This window comes from Carettochelys insculpta, chromosome 9, assembly GCF_033958435.1.
Source record: "Carettochelys insculpta isolate YL-2023 chromosome 9, ASM3395843v1, whole genome shotgun sequence".
NCBI lineage: Eukaryota > Metazoa > Chordata > Testudines > Carettochelyidae > Carettochelys > Carettochelys insculpta.
In genome coordinates this window covers 22898422-22922768 of record NC_134145.1, presented here as the reverse complement: position 1 = coordinate 22922768, position 24347 = coordinate 22898422, and the positions used below count along the sequence as shown (strand labels likewise).

The 24347-nt window shown below is 40.2% G+C and overlaps 1 protein-coding gene across 2 annotated transcripts in view; it reads left to right on the top strand.

Moving 5' to 3' along the window:
• Positions 1-16555, top strand: part of LRRIQ3 (leucine rich repeats and IQ motif containing 3) — a 64141-nt gene extending 47586 nt beyond the window's left edge. For both annotated transcript variants that reach the window (XM_075002561.1, XM_075002562.1), the window contains 3 exons: positions 1469-1607; positions 10435-11149; positions 15800-16555. In XM_075002561.1, coding sequence (XP_074858662.1) covers positions 1469-1607; positions 10435-11149; positions 15800-15983 — 1038 coding nt within the window. In that variant the 3' untranslated portion in view covers positions 15984-16555. The remainder of the gene's footprint in view (positions 1-1468; positions 1608-10434; positions 11150-15799) is intronic.
• Positions 16556-24347: the final 7792 nt, after the last annotated feature.

Genomic DNA, 24347 nt, shown 5'->3' with positions numbered 1-24347 from the left:
AGCTTATGTTCGTTCCACAAGGTAGATGAATCAGACTCTGCAGGCCAAATTCAACTCTACTTTAAGCAAGTGGAGTTCCACTGACCCCAGCAGAATTGCTTCTTCTGAAATCACAGCTGAAATTAGCCATTGGAGTTTTGACTTCTGTTACAACACTTGTTGGTTCTGCTTATGAACCTATAAACATTGATTTCCAGAAGTCATCTAAAAGCACTGCCCTGAGATTCTTGAGTTGAATGGTTTACCAAATGGAAATGGTTAGGTTAGTGTCTGTACACAGAATTAGCATTGTGTTTCTCTTCAAAAAGTGTAAGAAAAATAAACATTTAATTTACAACAAATGTAGCTGAGCTGTTAATGCAACATGAATTTAGGAATTACAAGGAAAGAAAAGTTGTGTTCATTTTCCTAAGCCTAACATTTACATTTTTAACACATAAAAATACTTCTAATCACAAATGAACTATACAATATTCTTTTTCACCATTTATTAAGGTTGATATTTTATAGAACATTGCTAGAGAGAAACTTGAGACCATGCCATTTTTGACATAAGTACTGTGGAAGCCTAGTGTAAGATTGTACATCATTTTTCAATCCCCTTAAAATATTTAGTGTTTATATATACTGAAATTGTTCTTGTGATGTTAAGCCATTACCACCAGAGATCTTAGTCATCATTATTGCAGACGATACTACTTTTCAGTGGTTGTCTCCTTCACTAGGCAGCGTGGTTAATACTGATTTTTTACAAAATATGTATTTCAGTTTATGCAGTGACTCTTACCCTGTGACTTTTCATACTCTGAGGGTGGGAGAGGGGAATTTTCCTTTAAAAGGTAGGAGGAAATATTTCTCCAGTAAACAGGATATAACAGCTAATAGATCTTTGAAACTGTTCAATGATCTGGCATTTGGGGGAGCAGGATAAATTATTTATCACTCTTCTGTGCAATTATGTGGCTATCACCTCCGTATGGCTGTGTCTACTCCTGCCCCCAACTTCGAAGGGGGCATGTTAAGGAAGAGTGCCTTACATGTGTGGATACTCCCCAGATCTCCCAGAAGAAGCCAGTGTTCTTCTGGAAGATCTGACTTGTAGTCACAGCCAAGGTGCCCTTCTCATTGACAAACTGCAGATGAATGCCTTTTAGTACAACAGATGATGGGTGAAGAATAAAAACTGGGACTTTTTACCCCAGAATTATAGAGGTGAAGTTGGAAAAAGTATTCACCTAGCCAAGCAAATAGAGGCTCTGGCTATTTACAACTAGTTTTTCAATAAAGGGGTAGCAGCTGTTTACAAAAATAAATAAATAGAAAAAGGAGGAATTTTTTTATCAAATCTGTAAAAATGTATATAGAGTATCTAATTATAGTAAAAAGTAGTATATGAAGTATTATTGCTAGAAATTTTCACTTTTCTTTATTATAATGGCAAGTTTAATTAAAAATGTTTTCTTAACAGGTCTTATATATGAATTATTTTAAAAACCTTCCTGTTTTATATCTGAGAAGAAACAATCAATCAGATTTTTCTATTTCAACCACATTGAGAAGAAAAGAAAAAAGGAATAAATTAAAGAAACAAAGAATTCCACCAAAGGGTTTGTTATGTAATTCTTTTAAAATGCTTCATAAAATAAAAGATCTAAGTAAACATAACTGAGACAAAGCTACGAAAAAGATTGTATCAATCCTGCTTATGATGGGAAAATGAAACTGGAAAAGTGAACTAGAGCTGGGACAGAGACAAGTTGGAGAAGTGAAGGGCAAGAGGGATCAGGCTCAGAGATAGCAGACAAGTATCTATGCCCTTCTGAGAGCACTCCCATCTAGAGCTTAAACTGAATTGAAAATTCTTGAATCTAGTGTGCCTTTATGTTTGTGTGGTCTTGTTTATGAAGAACTTTCTTCTGATGATGATCTTGGTGAGGCTGATAGGTCATTTGAAGGCCAGAAGAGGGGCTTCAGGAAATATTTCTTTTACAATGGGGTTCACATTGAGCATGGGTTGAAGTTGTTTGATGATAACCTGAATGGGATCTAGGGTGGAGTGGTACAGGGGTGACATGTCAGGGAGAGGGCCATGAGGAGCCACCTGGGCCCCAAGTTGGGAAAGGCTGGTCAACAGCCAATGGGGGACGAGTGAGGCTGGAGGGGTGGTGCTGGCAGCAGCAGTTTGCTTCCCCACTATTACTGGCAGTGGCGGGAACACGGGTTTTTATCAGCAGGTTCTCTCAGGGTATTTGGTTTGCCCATTCTATGATGTGACCTACTTCTCCAAAGAAGTGTCCTTGTTTACTGAAGACAGTTTAGAGTGTGTTAAGATATGTATTCTATACTTTCTTCTTGAAGTGTATTCTGTGGTATTTGAAGTCCTGGCTGTAGATAAGAGATTTCTTGGTGTGTTTGGGGTAGTTATTGGGACTATGAAGGCAGGTGTGATGGATTAATGTGTTTCTTGCAGATAGTTTTCTACCGAGTTCCATTGTTGAAGATGATCAGGGTGCCCAGGAAAGTGGGTAAACACTTTCCACAAAGCAGTCAGTTTATGTCTGACCTATGTGACCTCACCCTCAAAAGAAACTGGCACAACACTTTCAAAAGACAAACTTGGGAGCTTAAATTCATAATTTTGCTAGACACTAAAAATCATAGTCTTGATATAGATACTGGCTTTATGGTTTTTACAACATTTTCCAACCTACTGACTCTTCTTTTCGTTCTATGTCTTCAAAGATGTTAATAGGCTACTTCTCCTCGAATGGTCCCTTAAAATATATGCTGACTACTTATGCTATCTGTTTGATCTTGTCAAAACAAAAAAACAGTCATATAGCACTCTAAAGAATAACAAAATAGCTTGTGTTTAGCTTTGACTCATGTAGGCCGTGTCCACACTAGCCAAAAACTTGTAAATGGCCAAGCAAATGGCCATTTCGAAGTTTACTAATGAAGCGCTGAAATACATATTCAGGACCTCATTAGCATGCGGGCAGCCGTGGCACTTTGAAATTGATGCGGCTTGCCACCGCATGGCTTGTCCAGACAGGGCTCCTTTTCAAAAGGACTCTGGCTACTTTGAAGTCCCCTTTTTCCTATGAGCAGATAGGAAAACAGTAAAAAATGAGCAGCCAGGAATAAGGGGACTTCAAAGTATCTGGAGTCCTTTCGAAAAGGAGCCCCATCTGGACGAGCTGTATGGTGATGAGCCGTGTCAATTTCGAAGTGCTGCGGCCGCCTGCATTCTAATGAGGCGCTGAATATGTATTTCAGCGCTTCATTAGTAAACTTCGAAGTGGCCGTTTGCATGTCCATTTTGAAGTTTTTGGCTAGTGTAGACATGGCCGTAGTGCCTTTGCAAGACCTTAACAAGACCTTAACTCTCATCACAAGTTGTCCCAATAAGAAGATATTACATCGTCATCTTGTCTCTTTTAATATCACGACCTTTTATTTTTCATTTGAATGGTGAAATTATGGAGAATATGATGCCCCTCTAAAATGAACCATTTTTTATCTTCCTCAAACATGGCTGTTTAACTCAAAGTCTAATGTCAAGATAGGGTGTTATCATTACTTTCACTGGTTGCATTTTGAGGTGTTTCTTACTTGAATTCATTATATTTAATTGTATTGAATTGCTCCCCAGTACAACCTACTGTTGCTGTTAGTTACTGTTAATTCAAGTGGCTAATTTATATTATGAATAGTTGCACATAATGTAATCTGGAATCTTTTGTAACAGATTTGGGCAGCCATAGTGGTATGATCATTCCAGGAAATCAAAATAATGTTTTTAACAACACCTTATTATTGAACAGTCTTTAAAGCACTGTGGACATTAAAAAAAAAACTAGTATATATAAGGAAATGCTGACTCAATAAATGATGTGCTAAATAAACAAGCGGGCCACTATTTCTGCTTTATAAGTATGTTTTGAGTCTCTTGTAACAAAAAGTAAGATAATTTTAAAGAAAAGCATTTTTGAATTCTCACATACCTCAAAACATAAGAAAAAATCATAGCAGACATACTGAATTATTCTAGTTGACATAGTCAAAGGATTATGGTGTTGAGGATGTCAGGGAAAGAAAGCTGAAAAACGAGACAAGAGCTTGATTTACGTTATTTGCCAGAAATCTTAGATAAAGCTGACGTAGCCTATCACAAATATGTCGCTGCATACTCTTTTTAAAAGGATACTTCATGTAAACCTTTATCCAGTTTTTACTGACAAAAAATTCTTTTTAGCTTGAAAAGAAAGACTGCTCACACTTACTTTTAATGTATGATTAGAAAAAATATTTTGTGAAAAGCCATTTTGGTGTTTGATGTTTATTCCCCTTAAGTCACTCTGTATCAAACTTGCTTAGTTTTCAAATCAAACCAGGATTTTTTTTAACTGACAGCATGTCAGGTATCTGGAAATCAAGTTATTTTCTTTTTTACCTTGTACAGTAAATATGCTGAAGTCAGCATGTGGCTTGCTTTGCATGATGATGCATGAGGCAGGACAAAATTTAGTAGACTCCTGTGCAGCTACTGCATTATTGGCTTTCTTACAGTAATAAAACTTATTTTATCTACTATATATTTCAGAGTGTGTCTGTCTGTCTGTTGGTGCTAGGTTTTTTCAAGCACTTCTCTTAAACCATAAGAGCTACGACCATGAAATTTGTTAGACAGCTTCCTCTTACTCTGACTTAAACCAAGCTCAGGGCTTGGTTGTCCCTGGAAATTGGGAAATATCTGAAATCCCAGGATTTCCCGCAACATGGAAAGGGAGGGGCTCCAACAGGAGAGACAACATACTTCAGTGAGCAGCGAGCAAAGAGAAAAGCCATGTGGCAGACTGACCAGTGGGGGTAGCGGCAGCAGGAAAACAGTGCCCATCTAGAGACAGGGCTCTGCACCCTACCAGGAGAGGTAAGTACCCGTCTACCCCAATCCTCCCTCCTGGCGCTTGGCCACAGTGCAGTGCAGTGGCAGCCCCGCTACCCACCACACAACTCCTTACACAATTAGCATTCCCTCCAAGAGGCTGCAGCCACAAAGCCTGGACCTGGCCCACACCCCCAAATTCATGCTGGGCCTGGAAAAACCATGCCCAGCCCCAAGCCTGGCCTCTCCCATTGCTCTCCCCAAGGCTGGGGGGAAAAAAGCCCCAGCCCTGGCCCGGGTTGCATTGCCCTGTCTCCTACTGGGTTGAAGCCAAGAAAAGATCCATGGCCATAGCCTCGCTCTCCATCGTCCCCCCAGATCAGCTCCACTTTCACTGCTGTGGCCTTCCCCGGTAAGCTCCCTGAGACTTCCCAATCCCCTGCTGTAAGTCCCCTGCTCTGCGACTCCCCATCCTCAACCAACTCTCTATCCTCAGCCCCTTCCAACTGCCCTGACTCCACAACTTTCTACCTCCTGCCTTGAACCTCCTTCCCCCAACAAAACCACTGCTTTGATATCTGCACCCCAAGCCTGTGGCCTGACCCTCCCACACACACCAAACCCTCTGCGCTCACCCCTGCCCCTGCTTTGACATCTTCATCCCCACTGTCTACCCTCACCACACCAACCCATTCCCTTCCACTAAGGGCCTATAGTCTCCCAGCCCCTGCATTTCTGCACCCAAACCCATTGGCCACAGCCTGCCCCCACACCTCAACACCACTTCTTAACTCCTGGACAGACCCTCGTCCCTTAGCCCCCAGTCCATGCCGTCACTCTGCCACACTCCCCTCTTGCCACCCCCACACCAAGACTCTCGCTGTGGCATCTATGTTCCCATCCCCACCCCAGATCCTCCTCACTTACACAAAATACTGTTCTCTGAGTCCATACCACCTACCCTCATTCTAGCACCCCTCACTCTCTGGCCTCCACCCCCACACCCAATCCCCTGCCCTCACTTCTCTACCCCCATCCATACAGTCAGCCCCACCACACAACAAGCCCTCTGCCCTTCCCCCTCCACACTCTGAGCCCTCACTGCAACACCCTCTATCCCCTGCCCTGCCCTTCCCAACTCTCCAAGCCCCCTGCTCTCACTCCCATGCCACCCACCGCTACTGTCAGCCCTCCCACAACCCAGCACTCATCGACCCCTCCATTTATTCTAGCAAATGACGGAAAGATGGTAAATGTTGTTTGCCAGTGAGCCCTGTGTAATCTTTAAATCATTCAGACTTTTATAAATACAAACTTCTTTTCTCCTTCATTTTCCAAAAAAAATGCAATTATTTGCATAAAACATACAGGCTACGTCTACACGTGCCCCAAACTTCGAAATGGCCATGCAAATGGCCATTTCGAAGTTTACTAATGAAGCGCTGAAATGCATATTCAGCGCTTCATTAGCATGCGGGCGGCAGCGGCGCTTCGAAATTGACGAGCCTTGCCGCTGCGCGGCGCGTCCAGACGGGGCTCCTTTTCGAAAGGACGCCACCTTCTTCGAAGTCCCCTTATTCCCATGAGCTCACGGGAATAAGGGGACTTCGAAGTAGGTGGCGTGCTTTCGAAAAGGAGCCCCGTCTGGACGCGCTGCGCGGCGGCAAGGCTCATCAATTTCGAAGCGCCGCTGCCGCCCGCATGCTAATGAAGCGCTGAATATGCATTTCAGCGCTTCATTAGTAAACTTCGAAATGGCCATTTGCATGGCCATTTCAAAGTTTGGGGCACGTGTAGACACAGCCACATTTTCCTTTTATTGTGCAAACAGAAAAAAAAAGCCTTAAATACTTGAGCAATGCCTGGCAGTTTGCTAGTGAGCAAATGAAGCAAATATGACTAGAACACAAGTAAGAAGTGGATTTGAGTAGAAAACAGATAGAGCAAAAACACCTTTTTGTAACCAGGTGTATATTTCAAATGCAACTGTTGCATAAAAATATCGAGTCCTTAAATAAAAGCCCAAAGGTCAAACAGTTCAATCCCTGCTTCTTATGTTGTTGGCTCTGTAAGGTTCTGAGGGAAGTGCATGAGCTGAACATCGCAAAATAAATTAAGGAAACAATGTCATATTTAAGCCTTTCTTCAAGTTTCTAAATTGCTTTTTTAGGTAGCATAAAAAGTTCCATAGAAATAGTTCTCCTCTTCTTCAGCCATACTCAAACAAACTCCATCATTCATAAGAGCCATTGAAGTATATTTTTGATCTTTAATACAAAGACAGTTCCTCTCGTAGTGTAGTAGTGCTAATCAGAAGTACAGAGCCATATGTTATTAATGAGAATACTATCTATATTTAAATACACACAGAAAAAGTGGATTGCATGCACTGTATCACCATAGTCAATTGTTTCTGAAGCAGTGCACCTTTCCCGCCATTCACTGCGCTGAAATATTTTAGAAGATGGTTTATCCCGTTCAGAAAGCTACACCTGGAGTAGTTGTAATTATGTTTTTACTGGTACCCTAAAACAGTGCACTTTGATTAGTGATGTTTTAAAAAGAAAAAATATTCTATAAAAAATTTGGCATCAGGCTTTTTAAAATTTCATCTCTCTTTCAGAAATGTAGTATGTATATTTGGCAGTTGTGCTAGTTAGCTTCTAACCCTCATGGGCAGTGGCAGTGCCATAACTAGCTAATTTTGTGCATGAGGCAAGAATATAAAATTATGTCCCCTCGTGTTTATATATTCATAGTAGTTATTTTGTAGAAAAGGGAAATAATGATAATAATAATAATAATACCACAGTGTTTATTATAGTTATCAGATTTGCATAAACAATCAATTAATATATATCTTAATACATATGATTATAACATAATCTATATATAATCTATATATTAATATGTATAATTATAAAATATCACCATGTCAGACACTATTAAGTATTTGTTTATAATTGTACTTTGCATGCTTTTAATAAGGCAAATTTATCAATAATTGTGTTGAAATTAATATTATTCACTACCTCATGGTCTATTGATAAAATGGATTTATTTGATAATCTCTCCTGACCCGTGGATGCTCGAAGGTAGTTCTTAATTAATTTTAGCTTCCTAAAGCTTGTTTCGTGAGAAGCCACAGTCACTGGCAAATGCAAAAATATTCACAGGGTGATTTTCCAAATTTGGATAAGATTTGGCCATACTGTATTAATAAATTTACTGTATAAGGTCCCAACTAGTTGCAGATTAAACATTTGGCAACAGTGCTAGTGCCTGATGTTTAAAACTCTGAAACTCTGACACATATTTAAAACTTAAATCTACTGCTGCTTTTTGAAAATTAACAATTCCATGTTAACAAAAGAATGTCTACCTACTGTCAAACACAATACACAACTGATAAGAAAAACTTTCTTCTGCTTCAATTCTTAAACTTAAATACAGTTGTCTTTAATGTCTCACACTCCCAGTTAAAATAGTTGTCTTGAATATTGGAAACATATGTTTAAGGGTTTGCCCCATTGACTTTACTGTGAACCTCAAAAAGGAAACATCTTTTTAGAAATGGACAAAATCTTTGTTGCAAAGCATATTATTTTACTATACCAGTTTGAAAAAGATGCACCCCTAAGGAAATGGCGCCCCTAAGGAGCAGTTGACCTTCCTCGGTGCGGGGCGGGATGCTGATGTGCTGCGGGGCATAAGTGAAGGTAGTTTAGTAGTTGTCTTAAAATAATTAATTTTCATTATTGTTATTCTGCACCCCCTCAGCTATGTGCCCAAGGCAAGTCCGTCACTCACTATGCCCTTGTTACAGAACTGGGTAGTGGTATGAAATTCTACTTCCCTGTGGGAAGGCTTGGCTTGGGCTGTGACTGGTTCTTCTGCACAACAGTTGGACAAAATGCACTCTGCAATCCCCAAGTGAAAGCTTGGGTGTAATCCAGCTCCCCCTCCAAAGGAGTGATGGTTGGGCAATGATGGAATAAGCAAGCTGGCCTTGGATGAGGAGCTGCAAATTCTGACTCAACATGGCATTTTGAATCAGCTTGCCAAACAGATAGGCTACTGGCTGTGCCTGGAGTCATGCAGCCTCTTATCTTGGCTGAGATTACCCATACTAAATTATGTAAAAGGCCCTCCCATGTGTAGCAGGTGTCTTCCCTGCATTCATATCATGGACCTTCTCTGCTTTCTTTACCTGCCTTCCCAATTGTTTGACTGTTCATTGAATTTACTCAATTCCTTTGGTTTAGAATTTTATATTTTGTACTTCCTTGATGCCTTTGTCTTATTATCTTGCTCTACATCGTATTCATCCTGGGGGATGTGAAATTACATCTGATTACATCTGAGGTCCTGGAGAATTCCTGGAAGAATTTTCTGACTTACTGTGTGGGTTTTCATCATACACATGTTTTGTGTATGCATGTGTATCATGTTTGTGGCACAGCTTGTTTGCTGTTTACTTAGTTACTGTGATTTTTGTAGTCACTTGGTATTATTTCAGATACCACATGTTCCCAGGGAGTAGCTGGATTAAATGACCTGGGCCCTGTGTATATAGACTGACATGTACAACACAGAATCTTGCCATTTGCAACAGGTCAGGGAAGGAAACAAAGGTGTATGAAAGCCAGTGTAGTGGGATATTGACCCACTGCCAGGATTGGCATAGCCTGTTCCAAAATGGAACAGTTTGGAATCTGGGGGACGTTTGTTGTGGTGAAGCATGGCTTGGAGACTGGGGAGGGAGTCCATATGAGTGAGTCACAGATTTTTGCTGAAACCTGTGATGGCATGGCTCATCTAGACACATGGGACAAGCTTCAGTTAAACAAGGATCACCCTGTATAATTTAGTTCAGTTGGCTTGATTGAATTAGTCTGCTGTATATTTGTTTGTGAATGAGCGAGTCTGTCTACCTGTCTGTTGAAGAATTCTTCCTAAATGGTAAAAGCTAGGACTACCAAATTTGATATACAACTTACTCTTATCATAACTTCAAGAAGGTAAGGGTTTGGTTTTGCTAAGATAATGGGATGTGCCTGGAATACTATTGTTTTCCATATCACAGAAAGGGAACTAGCTGCTTTATGAGAAATAAGTTGCTGATCTAAAACTTAAAGTAAATTCAAGGATTCTTAATCATTTCATTGAGGAGTTGGATTAAGCACCAACTAAAATAGTAGATGATTTTTAAGTTAGCACTTACTACTATTAATATTAAATATTTTAAAAATTTGAAGAGTCATTTTGATACAATAAAAAGCAGTCTGTTAGACCTAACTCTAAGCCCTTGCTTATCATCATTAGGTGATTTGAGCAAGCAAATTTTGCCAGATAATAATACTGTAATGTCTTTTTTCAAAGTAATTTAATATTTAGTTCAAACTCTCAAGAAGATAGATTGACTTAACTAGAACATTTATCAGCAGATTGAAATCTAATAAGGAGTCTGAAATATTAAGTAATGGTACATTTTTATAAACCAAATACATATTAACAGATTAACTATTTTAGTCTTTGTATTGTAGGTTTCTTGGATGTGGAGAGAGCTAATATGGAGAGACAGGCAGAAACTAAATTTAGGCTTTCAGTTGGTAAGCCTGTTTTTCATAAATTGAAAGATAAGCTGATGACTTTTCAAAAGAAAGAAGAAGACATTTGGTATGCTGTACACCCATTTCATTCTCTTGTTCGTCCTGATCCACAACTTAAAGCTGTGAATCGCCCTGTAAGTATAGAGAAGAGAATTTTTGCTAGAATGTATGGATCTGTAAGACTTGGACCACTTTGTGTTATTGATAAAGCCTACAGGGAGAGTAAGAGATGTGAAGTCCAAACGAAAAAGATATCTGAGGTTACACAGATGCAAATTGCCAAAGGTGAAGCTGACTATTGCAGTAAGAATTTCCTTAAGGAGAAAAAGAATGGTGTTCAGCAAAGATGCAAAGAAGACATTAGAAGTCAGGAAGCTTTACAACATCATCAGTTGAGAAGATCAGGATTTATTGAAAAAGTAAGGCAAAGGCATGCTCAGTTTTTAGAAAACAAGAGCCAAAAAGCATCAGAGTATTTGTTAATTCAAAACTTCAGCAGTCAGCATGCTTCTTTGACACAGCATTTGTTTAGAGTTGACAGATGGAGGAAACGTGAGGAAAGCATAAAGGAAAGAAAGAGCATTGTTAAGGAAAACAAAGAAGATGCAGAAAAATGGAAGGAGCTGATTAAAAATTTTCAGAAGCAGAGGTATATTTTTATTAATATTCAGTGTTGTAAAATATGAATGCTGTACAGAAATGTGGATCATTTTTCTAGACTGAAATACATCCATTCTTTAGAAGGTTTTGGATGTTTATTTGTAGAATAGGCAGAAACACAAATCACATTCTTACTCAGCTCCAAATGCAGATCAAATATCAGAGTTACAGTACTGTAAGCAAAGTATTCCTCTAGAAGTGGAACTATGAAATCAAGGGGAACTTTAAGTACATCCTTTTTCCCTCTCTTAGACCAGATTGGCCAATCCTGCCCCTTGCACTGATTCTGAGTACAAAGTCATGGCTATATGTACTAGATACGAGATACTTGGGGAGGTGGGGGAGAGAGATCAGGCCTGAAGTGGCTTGTATAATGATTTATTCATCCCACTCGAGACAATCCAACAGATGCACAAAGTAGTGGAATTGAGAGCCTTCTGCCTCAGCTCACCCACCTCTGCAACGTGAAAGTTCCCTGCATTCATCATTTTTCATGGCTAGGAAGGATGGGGCAGGATTTGCTCCTTTAACATTGCAACACTAATGCGACTTTTTAAGGGAAAATTCCACAAATAAAATACTGTATGTAGCAGGGGTCACCCATAAAAATAAAGCAGACAGTACATTATTCTTACCATACAGCATCACCTCTGCTGGATTATGAAGACAAAAGTCCATAAAAAGCAAGAAACAAATAGCATTGAGTTTAAAACTTCATTAATTTAAAACTTCACCATGATGGTTAAGATTTTTCATTCTTTCATTGGAGACTTTGCATGGTAGAAAATATAAAACAAATATATAGAACAATCAATGCCCAAGCTGCGTTTTAATGGTGTTTAGATAAGACGCAACAGCAGCCTTTTTTGTTTTACTCTGCAGTGTCTTTACATGTAGCACAATACTGTACTATTTTTACTAAGCATACTCGGATTGAAATCAGTGGTGCAAATAAATCTTTAACAGTTTTAAGGCCCAAGACAATTTGGGGACAAAAATTGAATCGAGATTGTCAATGCATTCGTTAGAATTCAGCTTGATACAATTTGAAATTGTTGAGCCTTGAACCGTGAAAGTTTGGATTTTGTAAATGTATGGCGAAAATAAATTCTATTGTGTAATATAGCTATTCTGAACACCGGCTAATTACATTTTCCAGGCAATTACATTATCTATTTTAAAGTGTTTTTTCCAAATCCCTAAAGACGCCCATTCAAATTTAAAGTATAGCTCTGCTCTAAAAAATGACATGTGAGAGTCCATGTGTGTTGGCTTTCAGGGACATCCATATAAAATATGCTTACTTTACAAAATAAATGTTTTTCTTTAACTACAAACTTAACCTCCAAGGTTAGAGGTAAGTAAGCCAATTTCCATGTTGTTGGTCTTTGTCATAAACGGATGTTCTGCAAGCCAGATTAAACCCCCAGTTGCACCTGTACAACCTTATCATCTCAAATTATGCCATTAGTGGAAGCCGAGCAATTCCATTGTCTTCAGTGAGCTTGCAGTTGTGGAACTGATTGGAAGTTTAATAAATGATTCTGGTGGTGATAAACAAGATGAAATAGAATTTAGCTCTCTCCCTCTTAGTTATTGGATCTGTTGTGCTAGAAGAAATAAAAAGCAATAATGGAATGAAAAGACCAGATCTGTTCTACAGAACAATCTGAACTGCTTGGTAAAGTATGCTGACTTGAACTACATGCATTTTAATATAATAATTTTGTACACCTAAGAAAAAAGAGGTAGAGATTACACTTAGACAATGGAGGACAAGATTCTGGAAATCAGTGACTTTGAATATGCCTTGGTCGAAAAAACTTGCTAGCGTACCTGTAGCTCAAGTGACTAGCAGTCATTGTGGTTCACAGGAGACAAGGGACTCAAATATAGCTGTACATTAACAGCAGTCTCATTCAAGGAAAATTACCACAGCAATTGAACTATTCAGTTCACCTAATTCTACATCTTTCCAGTAGTTTGAGGGTATGTCTTCTCAACAGGTAAGATTGACCCTGCCATGGTTGATCTTGTAGTGTTCAATTTAGCATGCCTAGTACAGATGTGCCAAACCAAACTTACAGAGCACCTGTGATGGTCAGTACTCCTGCCCCTTGTTAGTAGTGAGAACTTCTGCGGACCTGTCTTAGTGGAAACTGCACAGAAGCCTGAATTAAGGTATGCCAATTCCTGCTATGTAATTAACATAGCGGGAATGGCATATTACAGTATTCAACCTTCTGCTGAAGTGTAGACCTTCCTGGAGTCTAAGGATCACAGTGTTGCCAACAGAGAGGACAGTTCATAGGGGCAGCCACACTAACAAGGGCTTATCCATCTCAGGAGGTTGTTCATTCAAGATTTGTATAGGCAAAACTCCCATTGATTCACCAGGGGAATTTTGCCTATGTAAAGATTTTAGGTTTGGACCCTAAATTAATGCCAGCTCTGTCACTGTTGGAAGATACTTCCTAACAAAACTTCTGTCGATAGAATACAGCCACAGACAAAGTCCAACTGGAAGAGTGCTCCACTGTGATGACAGAGCAGCCAAACTGCCTGGCTGCTCTCTTGAAAAAATAGGCACCCAGAAGCACAGCAGACACAGTTGCCCATTGTTCTGGATGCCCTGTCTGTCAAGAGAAGGCCCCCCGCCTCCACAGAGCATCCACACATCCTGTCAACAAAAGGTGTTCTTCCTCATTTGGGAGAGGCAGAAGGTTGTTGGTGAATATGCTGGGTTTTGTTGAGATACTGTCTACAAATCCCATTTTGTGTGTGGACGCTCCACCAGTTTTGTCAACAAAACTGGGCTTTTCCTGGTAAAACTTGCTAGTGTAGCTGTAGCCCATTTGTGTACTTTTCCTAGTGGTACATCTGCACTTATGGGAAGATCGACTTTCTGGTAGTCAATCTTCTGGAGCTTGATTTAGCTTGTGCCTAATGGGGATGTGCTAAATCAAACTGTCATAATGCCACCATCGAGCCCTGTACTCCTGGCAGTTGTGAGGTGTAAGGGACATTGATGGGAGACCTCCTGCTGTGTGGATAGTGGCAAAAATCAATTTTAGATGAGTCAATTCTTGTAGTTAGATTTGTGTATCTAAAATCAATTTTACTGCCTAGTGTAGATCTGGCCTAAAATAAGTAATTATGTTATTTCTTAGGTTTGATTTGGGGCTTTTGTTTGTTTTGGTCCTTGTTTTGGTTTGTTTGGGAATGGTCTCTCTGTACAGCAGTTGGAAAAGAGATCTATAGTGTGTATGGCCTTGGGAACCCAACTTTATGCCCTATACCGTGTGGCTAAAATTGATTTGTACATTCCTTAAATAGACTGTTCTCTTTGGAAGTTAAGTTGTCTACTGATATTCAGTTTTATGAAATGTGCAATATCCAATTATGAACCACATAATTTGGGTTGATATCCAAGATACTTGGAGACTTTCAACCACAGCTTCACTGCTTAATCAAATTAAAAACTTAGAGTACAATGTAACGTTTTAAGAAAGTGAAAATTTTAATAGTTTGACCATGAGGAATCGTCGTAAACAGGACAATACCACTCTTTTTAGTGTCTTTTTAATGTAACTGATGGTGGAATCCACACAGTACAGGGAGCCCTGCAAAGCTTGGTTGCTTGGGCTTTAGCTTCAGCCTTGGGTTCTCTTAGGCTTTAGCTTCTCCACTGGGCTCCAGCTTGTCTAATTCTGGCTTTGGCAACTCCACAAAAATGAATTCACTATCCACTTTGATATACTTCCTGGAAGACTTCTGCATGTCCCTTGTCGTGCATATACTTCTGGTTGAGAATCCTTGGTGCAGAGAGCCTTGTGATGGTCCTCTGCATGTAGGTGAACTTCCGGCTACAGGAGTAAAAATTATTCCTCTGGCTTGTCTAAATTATATATAAATTTAATTACTATGGGAAAGGAAGTGAAAGAAGAGGAGGATGTAACATGTCAAATTTCAACGCTATCAAAATTTTTAATTAAAATAAATTTAATTAATCCAGTTTAATTGGAGAAAAAAGAAGCCAGACAAAGTTGTAAAATTTAAAGAAGCCACCAAGAGCATATCCATATGAGTCTAACTCTTAGTCTGTGTCTATACCAGAGGGATTTGTTGGCCAAAGTTTTTGTTGGATGATACCTTCCGACAAACTTCTGTCGACAGAAGTTTTGATCCTCAGGACGGATCAAAAGAGTGATCTGCTGTGTCAACAGAGAGCGGCCAGGCTGTCCAGCTGCTCTATCAGCAAAACAGCCAACTGGAAGCACAGCAGAAAGAGTTGCTCAGTGTCCCAGAATCCCTTTCTGTCTACAGAAGCCCTCCCCTGTAACGTCCAGACTGGCTTTTTTCGTCAGATTTCTGTCAACAGAAGCATTTTTCATGGTGAGTGGGGTACAGCTATAGACAAAATTGCTCTGTTCTGTTGACTTACTGTTGACAGAACACCCTTGGGAATCTGGATGCTTCACGGGTTTTGTCAACAAAACAGCCATTTTGCTGACAAAACTCTCTAGTCTAGACATAGCCTTAGAGACAAGACATTTTATTCAGCTCATCTGTGAATGGTAAACCATGGCTGTGAGTTGGTGTGAATAAAACTGAAGTCTCTCCCTTTATTTTTCTCCAGGCAATTGATGTTACAAAAAGAAAATTTAGCAGAAAAAATGGTTCTTGGTTCCATTGTTTCTCAAATGTCCAATGAGAGATTACAGAAAGCCAAGGCAAAAGTTGCAACTGTAAAGAATCATCAAGCCACTATGAAAACTGTGATCAAGCTGCCATTGAGCAGCAGTGCTTTAAAACATGTATAATAAATTCCAATGTTTAAGATGCTAGTTCGCAACTGTGTATCTGAATATAAACCAAATTGTGTCTTTTTATTTGGATGCTAAATGTATAAGTTTATACTCTCATCATTTAAATTGAACTTCCAGGTCTTCAGTTAGGAAAAAAAAGGAAGAGAGACAATTACATATGTTTATTCCTAGAATGTATATAACTAATTTTAAGTGTATTTTTCTAAAAATCAGCATTTAATGTTAGATAACACACTGTAGCATTTGAGATAGCTCAGTATTTTCCTTACCTTAGATGTGACTATGTATTTCAGATTGCCTTGTAAGGTAATAAATATTTATTTTTAAATGGAAATCGTTACAAATATCTCTGTAACTATTCATGTGACAAGAGGTGAAAAACTCATGGTTTCATAATGTGGATAAATAGCAGTGTAAAATTAAAATTTTGACCACAGTTATTTCAGACAATGCTGCTGAAGCTTTGCATCAGTAAATGTATGTATACAATGCCACATGCCATTAGCTCGTGCCAGAATGTATTTTCCAGTTCATTCTGGCAACCCCTGCATTAATTTTGTCCTGGCTGCTAACTTTCATTAGCACACTGTGTACATTGATTAATCTCATGAGCTGCTTTCAAACATGTAATTAATTATGTTTCAAATTTATTCGGATTACATTATTTTTATACATACTTCTGACTGTATGTGTATATGTGTGCATGCATGTCTATATAAAATATGAGAGACAAGTGGGTGAGGGAATATCTTTTATTGGACTAATAGACAAACTCTCTCACCAACAGATGATATTATCTCACCCATCTTATCTCCCAAATATCCCAGGACTCCAGCAACCACTACACTACATTTACAAAATATAATCTTTATTATTGTTTTAATTTCACTTTTCTTTCTTGGCACACAGGGTGGAAACTAGTCTCTTTGGGTATCTCTACCCAGCGCTTTTACTCCAAAATAAGATATTCTAGAAATATTTTGAAATAAAATACATTGGCAATAATGGTTCTTTCAGAAACAGGGTTTATTTTCAAAAGAGCCACATCTACACTGCTTTTTTCTTTCAAAAGAATCTCTTTCGAAAAAAGATTATGCAAATGAAGCACAAGAGGTATAAATCAGTGCTTCATTTGCATTTTCAGTTTCCTTCATTTGCATTCCTTTTTCAAAAGAGTAATGCAAGTGTAGATGTAGCCCCTTTGTTGACAGCACTTATTTTGAAATAGGTCAAAATAGCTGCTGTTCTCCATGGAATGAAGTTTACCTTTTTTGAAATAGGTCAATTGCTATTTTGAAATTATTTTGAAATAGTGGTTGTGTTGTGTAGAAGCTAGCAAGTTATTTTGAATTAACAGCTGTTATTTTGAAATAACTTTGTAGTGCAAATATACCCTTCCACACTTCTCTCATTTGCTACTGTTTCTGAACTTCTGGCTGTCAATCCCAGGCACAGATTATGTTGGGAGGATAGATAATGCAACTGCACACCTAAAAAAAGAGTTACAGGTTATAGAAATAGCATTAGGCGACCGTTCTAATAAAAATGGCTGCTCAGTGGAGAACACTACTGATCACTCAGTGGAGAACACTACTAGCATCCCTCATGCTACATGAATGTTCTTGGTAAAAGCCAGCTTTTGGAAGTCGTGACCTTAACAATATGAATATAACATCAAGAAAACAATGTCCTCGAAAAGTGAGAACGATGTTTCAGACTTAAAAATCTCACAGGTCATAAGGGAGATAAACTTGAGTCTAAGAGGTTGTATGACTAAATGGCTGGGTCTTTGATCTGTCGTGTTAGAGACCCGGTTCCTATTCTCAGCTCTGCCAGAAGCGACCTTTTGTAATCTCTCAGCTGTCTGATATTTGAAATGGGTGAATGATTGTAACCTGCCTCAAAAGGTCAAGGTAAGAGATGGTGCTCAATAATAAGAGCTATGAAGTTCACAGGATTATTAATACTAATTATCAAGAAACATAAGTTTATGATTCATTGTCTGATCTTGGCTCTTAATCCAATTCACCTATTCATAGGGCAAAGTGGCTACTAGAGAAGCAGCATTTACGACTCCTGCTTCCTTTAGGATTCTAGTTATGTGCCTGTCAATGAAGAGGATCAGAAAGGCTGCATGCTTATTGCAGTCAGTATGTAGGGAGCTGAAACATGCTAATGGCTGTTTGAAAGTTCAAAGAATTTAACAACTGGCCTCTAACAAGCTCTACTGATCCTGGGCAAATGGTGGTATTCAGGAGCTTACAACAGTCAGATCTAGGTAGGTATGTGCTTACAGCCAGAACTACCTGTGTCACTGTGTGAGAACCTTCTGTTTATTTCCTTTCAAAATATCAAGTTCTTGCTCAGAAACATGTAGGCATTAGAACTTGTTAAAAGCAAGTAAAAACCACCTGGAATTTTTTTAACGCTGATATTAGCACTGCCACATCCTGTTTTCCTATCATCTCTTTTTCAGTTTTTTGAGACTTGCTGAGCAATTTTCACCGAAAGTTTCAAGAAACAGAGGAAATACGGAGATTTTCAGCCTGATCAGCTAAAATTACAAAAGACAAAATTACAAGTGAGTGATTTCTATTACCCACGCCTGTAATTATAAGTGCGTAGAGAAGGTGCGAAGAGCCTAAAGCTTTGAAAAGCTGGAGCAATTAGAAAACAAGACATTCAGCTGGATTCTAATCAGATCTTTTCTCTTTGTAACATGTCAGAGGTGCCAAGGGTCTGGAAACTGGCCTGCAAAGTTCAGCAGAGAATTCCCCAGCCCTATGGATATTTCTTGCTGGTGCAAAAGTTCTGATTCTGGGCATAGAGTTTACTACCCTCCCCCTCTGGAACTTTTGTCCTAAAGGATGACAGGGTTTGTGAGGGACCTGGGGCAGCTACACTTTACTATTCCTATTCTGCATTGCAATGAGTTCTATTTAGCATTCAGAAATCTCTCTCTCAGGATCTCTGTGTTGCGGGAGCCAAAACTGGTTCACTGACAGATCTTCTGCCATTCCTATGCTAGTCTGAGCACAGTTTTGGAACGCAAGAAAATTTGCCCTAGTATCTATAAATTTTAATGAATTTCTCTTTCAGTATATTGGGATTGTGTTAGTAGCATTAGACATACATGCTCTGCAAATATCACGTCAAGTAGATTTTCATTTTTCTTATTTTGTTTGGTCTGTAGTTTAATCACTTTATTCATTAATGTCTCAGCCTTCCTGCCTCCCTTACATCAGATAGCAGGTGCTATAGAGATGAGGCAGTGCTAATATCAAAGGAATAAAGTGCCAGGAGGAAAATGTAGCAGTAAATCATAGCATAAAGAAATGTCTATGGGTTCCTTAAAGACAAAGTTCAACAGAATGTCATTTTCCTTAATTATTAGTTATTTATTACAAAATGCAGTTTGCTTTTGGACTTTGTAATATGCAGGCTTCTGACTTTTGTGATGTACCAACTTGTATTCAGTGTCATTTTGGAGTTAATTTCATATTTTATTTAAACATAATCAGTGATGATTTTTACCCTTAAACAAACTTGATCTAGCTCTAATTGAAACAAAAGCAACCATGTCCATTTTTGTTGCATTCCAAATGCAAAACCCCCTTGAGATTTTCCAAATTAAAAAAGAGGACTGACAAGAAAATATTGGTATTACAATCTGTAAAGAATTTTAAAAAAGTCATAATTATTGGCTTTTTTTGTTTGGGCAGATCTCATTTAAGTCCCTGCAAGGATAGCAGAGATAGCTTGGTGGTTTGAGCATTGGCTTGCTAAACCCAGAGTTGTGAATTGAATCCTTGAGGGGGCCATTTAGGGATCTGGGGTGAACTAAAAAAAAAAAGAAAGAGAGGGATAGTGCTTGTCCTGCCAAGCAGGCTGGGGACTGGACTCAATGACTTCCTGAGGTCCCTTCCAATTCTATGAGGTACATTTCTCCATTTTAATAACCTCTGATCTTTCTAGAATTTTGCATGCCCTCTTCTCACTGATTTAATTTTGCCAGTGGGGTGAAGTGCAATATCCACCACACCATTTTGGCCCAAATCAAGAGGTTTCATGATGCAAAGTTGCTTGAACAAGTCCCCTGCACTAGGCCCTCTACGCTCAATCGGCATTTGAAAGTTACTCACGGAAGAACTCGCAATGATTTCCATGGTGGCACATTGACTACAGACATCTCATGGGAGCAAAGGTTCATGTGGAATCAGGCTGTTGCTATTTATAGAAGAAATATTTGCTAATTCCTGTAAGACCTTAAAAAACCCCACATAGTTCAATTTTTACCTCAACATCTCTTGTATGGTGCCATAAACCCCATATCAGGTTGTGGGAGGAATTCCCCAGGATTGTTCCTGGCTGTGACAGCTGTAGGTTGCTGTACAGAGGAGCCCTCAGAAGTCCTTACATGGGGTGTTCCAGGGGTGACACTTTCCAATTGCATAAAGCCAAACACCCCTGTTCCCTTTCTCCCAGGCCCTGCTCCCCACTCACTTTCACCAGGCTGGGGCAGAGGGTTAGGGTGCAGGAGGAGAAGGTGAGGGCTGTGGCTGGGAGTGTGAGCAATGGAGAGGTGTTGTGGGGTGAGGGGACTTGGGGTGCAGGAGAAGGCTACAGGCTGGAGCATGGGTTTGGCATGGAGTGGGGTGCAGGCTTTGGTTGAGGGTACAGGCTCTGGGGTGAGGTTGAGGGGGTTGGAATGTAGGAGAGGGTGCAAACTCTGCCCAGGGTGCAGGCTTTGTAGTGGGGCCAGAGATGAGGAGTCTGGAGTACAGGAAAAAGCTCAAAGTTGGGATGTGGGTCCCACTGGTGTTTACTGTTGCTCCCAGGAAGCAGCTGCCAAGGTCCTGCAGCCACCAGGCGTGTGCCAAGCAGCCAAGGAGACTCTGTGCACTGCACTTGCACCTACAGGCAGTTCCTCTACAGCTCCCATTGGCTACAGTTCCTGAAACTGAACTGCAAGTTCTCAATGTTGGATTAAAGCCCTTTGACGGCACAGTACAAAATCTTACTATGTTTTCAGAAAGTCACATTAAGAACATCTCCCATAACTGGCTTTAAGGGGTACCAAATCACAAATCTTTTAAAGTTATGCAGACTGCTTAATATTATTAATTTGAAGTTGATCAATAAAATCTCTTGATTTTTTTTTAAACCAACAGCATTTTCCCTGCACATCTTATACAAGACCAATTTGATACCTTTATTTCTTTCACTATCACTAGTCTTCTAGCACTGATAGAATGTCAGGTGTTGAAGAATGAGGCAGGACTATTCTGTTGACATATCCTGGCAGCCAGTCCACATGGATCTCATTAGATCCAATTTAAAGTATAAAAGGTTTGTATGTTCTTCTATGGGGACTGAAAGACTGTGTGGGAAACTAGTAAAACCCGCTCAGGAGGAAACTCAGATTATAATGTACATTGTGTTGTTATTCTACTGGAAAGATGGTAGAGGCCAAGAAAGGTAGCGTGACCATCCGTCCCATATTTGGTGAGACAGTCCAGTATTTGCAACATCAAAAAGGTGACCCTACTTATTTTTTAAAAGGAATTAATTGTCCCATATTTTGGCCTTCCCCTGCTGACCTTTTCCACCAGCAGCTGCGCAGGCGCAGTTATTGGCCAGAGAGCACTAGGTCACTTCCCTAGTGGAAGTATGGGTAGCATGGGTGGCTGCTGCTTCCCTGGGGCTTCCTGAGAGTGCGGGCAGCAGCTGCTTCCCTGGGGCCCAGGGGCTACGTCTACACGTGCACCCAACTTCGAAATAGCTTATTTCGATGTTGCGACATCGAAATAGGCTATTTCGATGAATAACGTCTACACGTCCTCCAGGGCTGGCAACGTCGATGTTCAACTTCGACGTTGCTCAGCCCAACATCGAAATAGGCACAGCGAGGGAACGTCTACACGTCAAAGTAGCACACATCGAAATAAGGGAGCCAGGCACAGCTGCAGACAGGGTCACGGGGCGGACTCAACAGCAAGCCGCTCCCTTAAAGGGCCCCTCCCAGACACACTTTCATTAAACAGTGCAAGATACACAGAGCCAACAACTAGTTGCAGACCCTGTATATGCAGCACGGACCCCCAGCTGCAGCAGCAGCAGCCAGAAGCCCTGGGCTAAGGGCTGCTGCCCACGGTGACCACAGAGCCCCGCAAGGGCTGGAGAGAGAGTATCTCTCAACCCCCCAGCTGATGGCCGCCATGGAGGACCCCGCTATTTCGATGTTGCGGGACGCGGATCGTCTACATGTCCCTACTTCAATGTTGAACGTCGAAGTAGGGCGCTATTCCCATCCGCTCATGGGGTTAGCGACTTCGACGTCTCGCCGCCTAACGTCGATGTCAACTTCGAAATAGCGCCCAACACGTGTAGACGTGACGGGCGCTATTTCGAAGTTACTGCCGCTACTTCGAAGTAGCGTGCACGTGTAGACGCAGCCAGGGAGGGCTGGTGGCTGCTGCCTCCTTCCCGGCTCACTGTGGTTTGGTGGAGCCAGGAGGAGCCACCCCTCTCAGCTCCATATACCCCTGTCCTGTAGACGGGACAGGGAGTTATGGTCACCCTAAAGAAAGTGGACTAGGCATTTGGATGTTAACAACATATGTGTGCTGTGTAGAAGGTGGCCTGGGAACTCTGCTTGTTCACACTAGTATTAGAGGCTTAAGTTTATGAACAGAAAAAGAATGCTGGTATTTATTTTGGTGCAGAAGTTTGGCCTGTAATCAGATATTAAGTAGATTAATTTTGGGTCCAACTAATCTTGCAAGTATCAGAGGGGTAGCCGTGTTAGTCTGGATCTGCAAAAGCAACGAGGGGTCCTGTGGCACCTTATAGAATAACAGAAATGTATGGGCATCAGCTTTCGTGGGCAAAGACCCACTTCGTCACTTGCATCTGACGAAGTGGGTCTTTGCCCATGAAATCTTATGCTCATACATTTCTGTTAGTCTATAAGGTGCCACAGGACCCCTCATTGCTTTTGCTAGTCTTGCAAGTGTCGCTTCAATATTCTAGCTGAAGATCCCTTTCTAAATAAAAATAAGGGCAACTAACAATGGAAAATATTTCTTATTCTAAAACATCAGATAGGAAATGTCTCGAGTATAGTCAGTAGAAGGCTGTTATTTGCTTGAGAGTCTCTATAACAAAATCTCACCTGCGTTATGTCTCATCTCATAAATACATTTGTCCATCTCGCTAAGATTGCTAGACTGTTCTGTAACTCTGATCAATTCTTTCTGGAGTGCTTTCTGTTCCTTCCACAATGCTTAATGTGTGTCCAGGGCTTGTCGTGGTCATTATGAAAGTAAAAAGTCGTTTGAACCCTGGCACGTAACTCATTACTAATTAAGCCTTGCTGTTCTAGTTTAACATCCTCATATAGTTTTATGTAATGTGAGATTTATATCATCCTTCAGATCTTGGAAAACTCATTTGATACCTTCCTATATTTGAGACCCCCCACTAGTAATTACCCCCAATTCATATCCCTAAATATGTGTTCAGACCAGTATCAACTTCTCCATAAGCTTCTCTTGTTGTATCAAAAATGTACTTATATCACATTAAATGATATCTACTTCATCATTGCTGCCTGGTGTTACAGAGAGCAAAACATTTTTAAGGCATGAATTGAAGTTTGTTTTAAAAAGCCTGTTTGATTAGTCCATGAGCTTCCTTGCTATTGTCTCCTTTCTGGACTATCCTGTCCTCAACCTAAGCTGAAAATCGTTCCCAAGACAGCCTACTCCATGACAGAAAAAAGAAGTTTTTACAGTGATGTAGGCCAGGGAGGCACTCAGATATTACCACCTAGGCATAACGTTCACCCAAGTCACAGGTGTTACTATTATGGCTCCATGCCATGAAGAACACAAATCCTTGATTCATGATATAAGCCATGGCTCCATTGTTGTTGCCCATGTTACTACAGCTACATGGCTATTTATCCTCATTGAACTACCACAAATTTGTGTATGTGAGCAGGGGAAACATGCCATCTCATAAAGTAACCCTAGCCACTATTTGGGGTCCACTGAATTAGAGCAGTAGTAGATGGAGGCTTCCTCTTAAAGAGGACAAGGAGAACATGTTCTGTGCCCTATCCAGGCCATCAGTAAAAGTGGAGACATCTTTATTTTTAGTGATCTCAAGTTATTATCCCAGAGAGCTATCAAACAGGAGTAAATGTCTGTGTGTTTCCAGTGGTTTTTTTGGTTGTGGTTTGTTTTGATTTTTGTGGTGGTGGTGTTTAAACAGTGGCAGCTGGCAGCACTGTTAATAGTATGTAGGCAGTCTGAAAAGCACAAATCCCAGCTATTATCCCTTTAACTGAAAGCC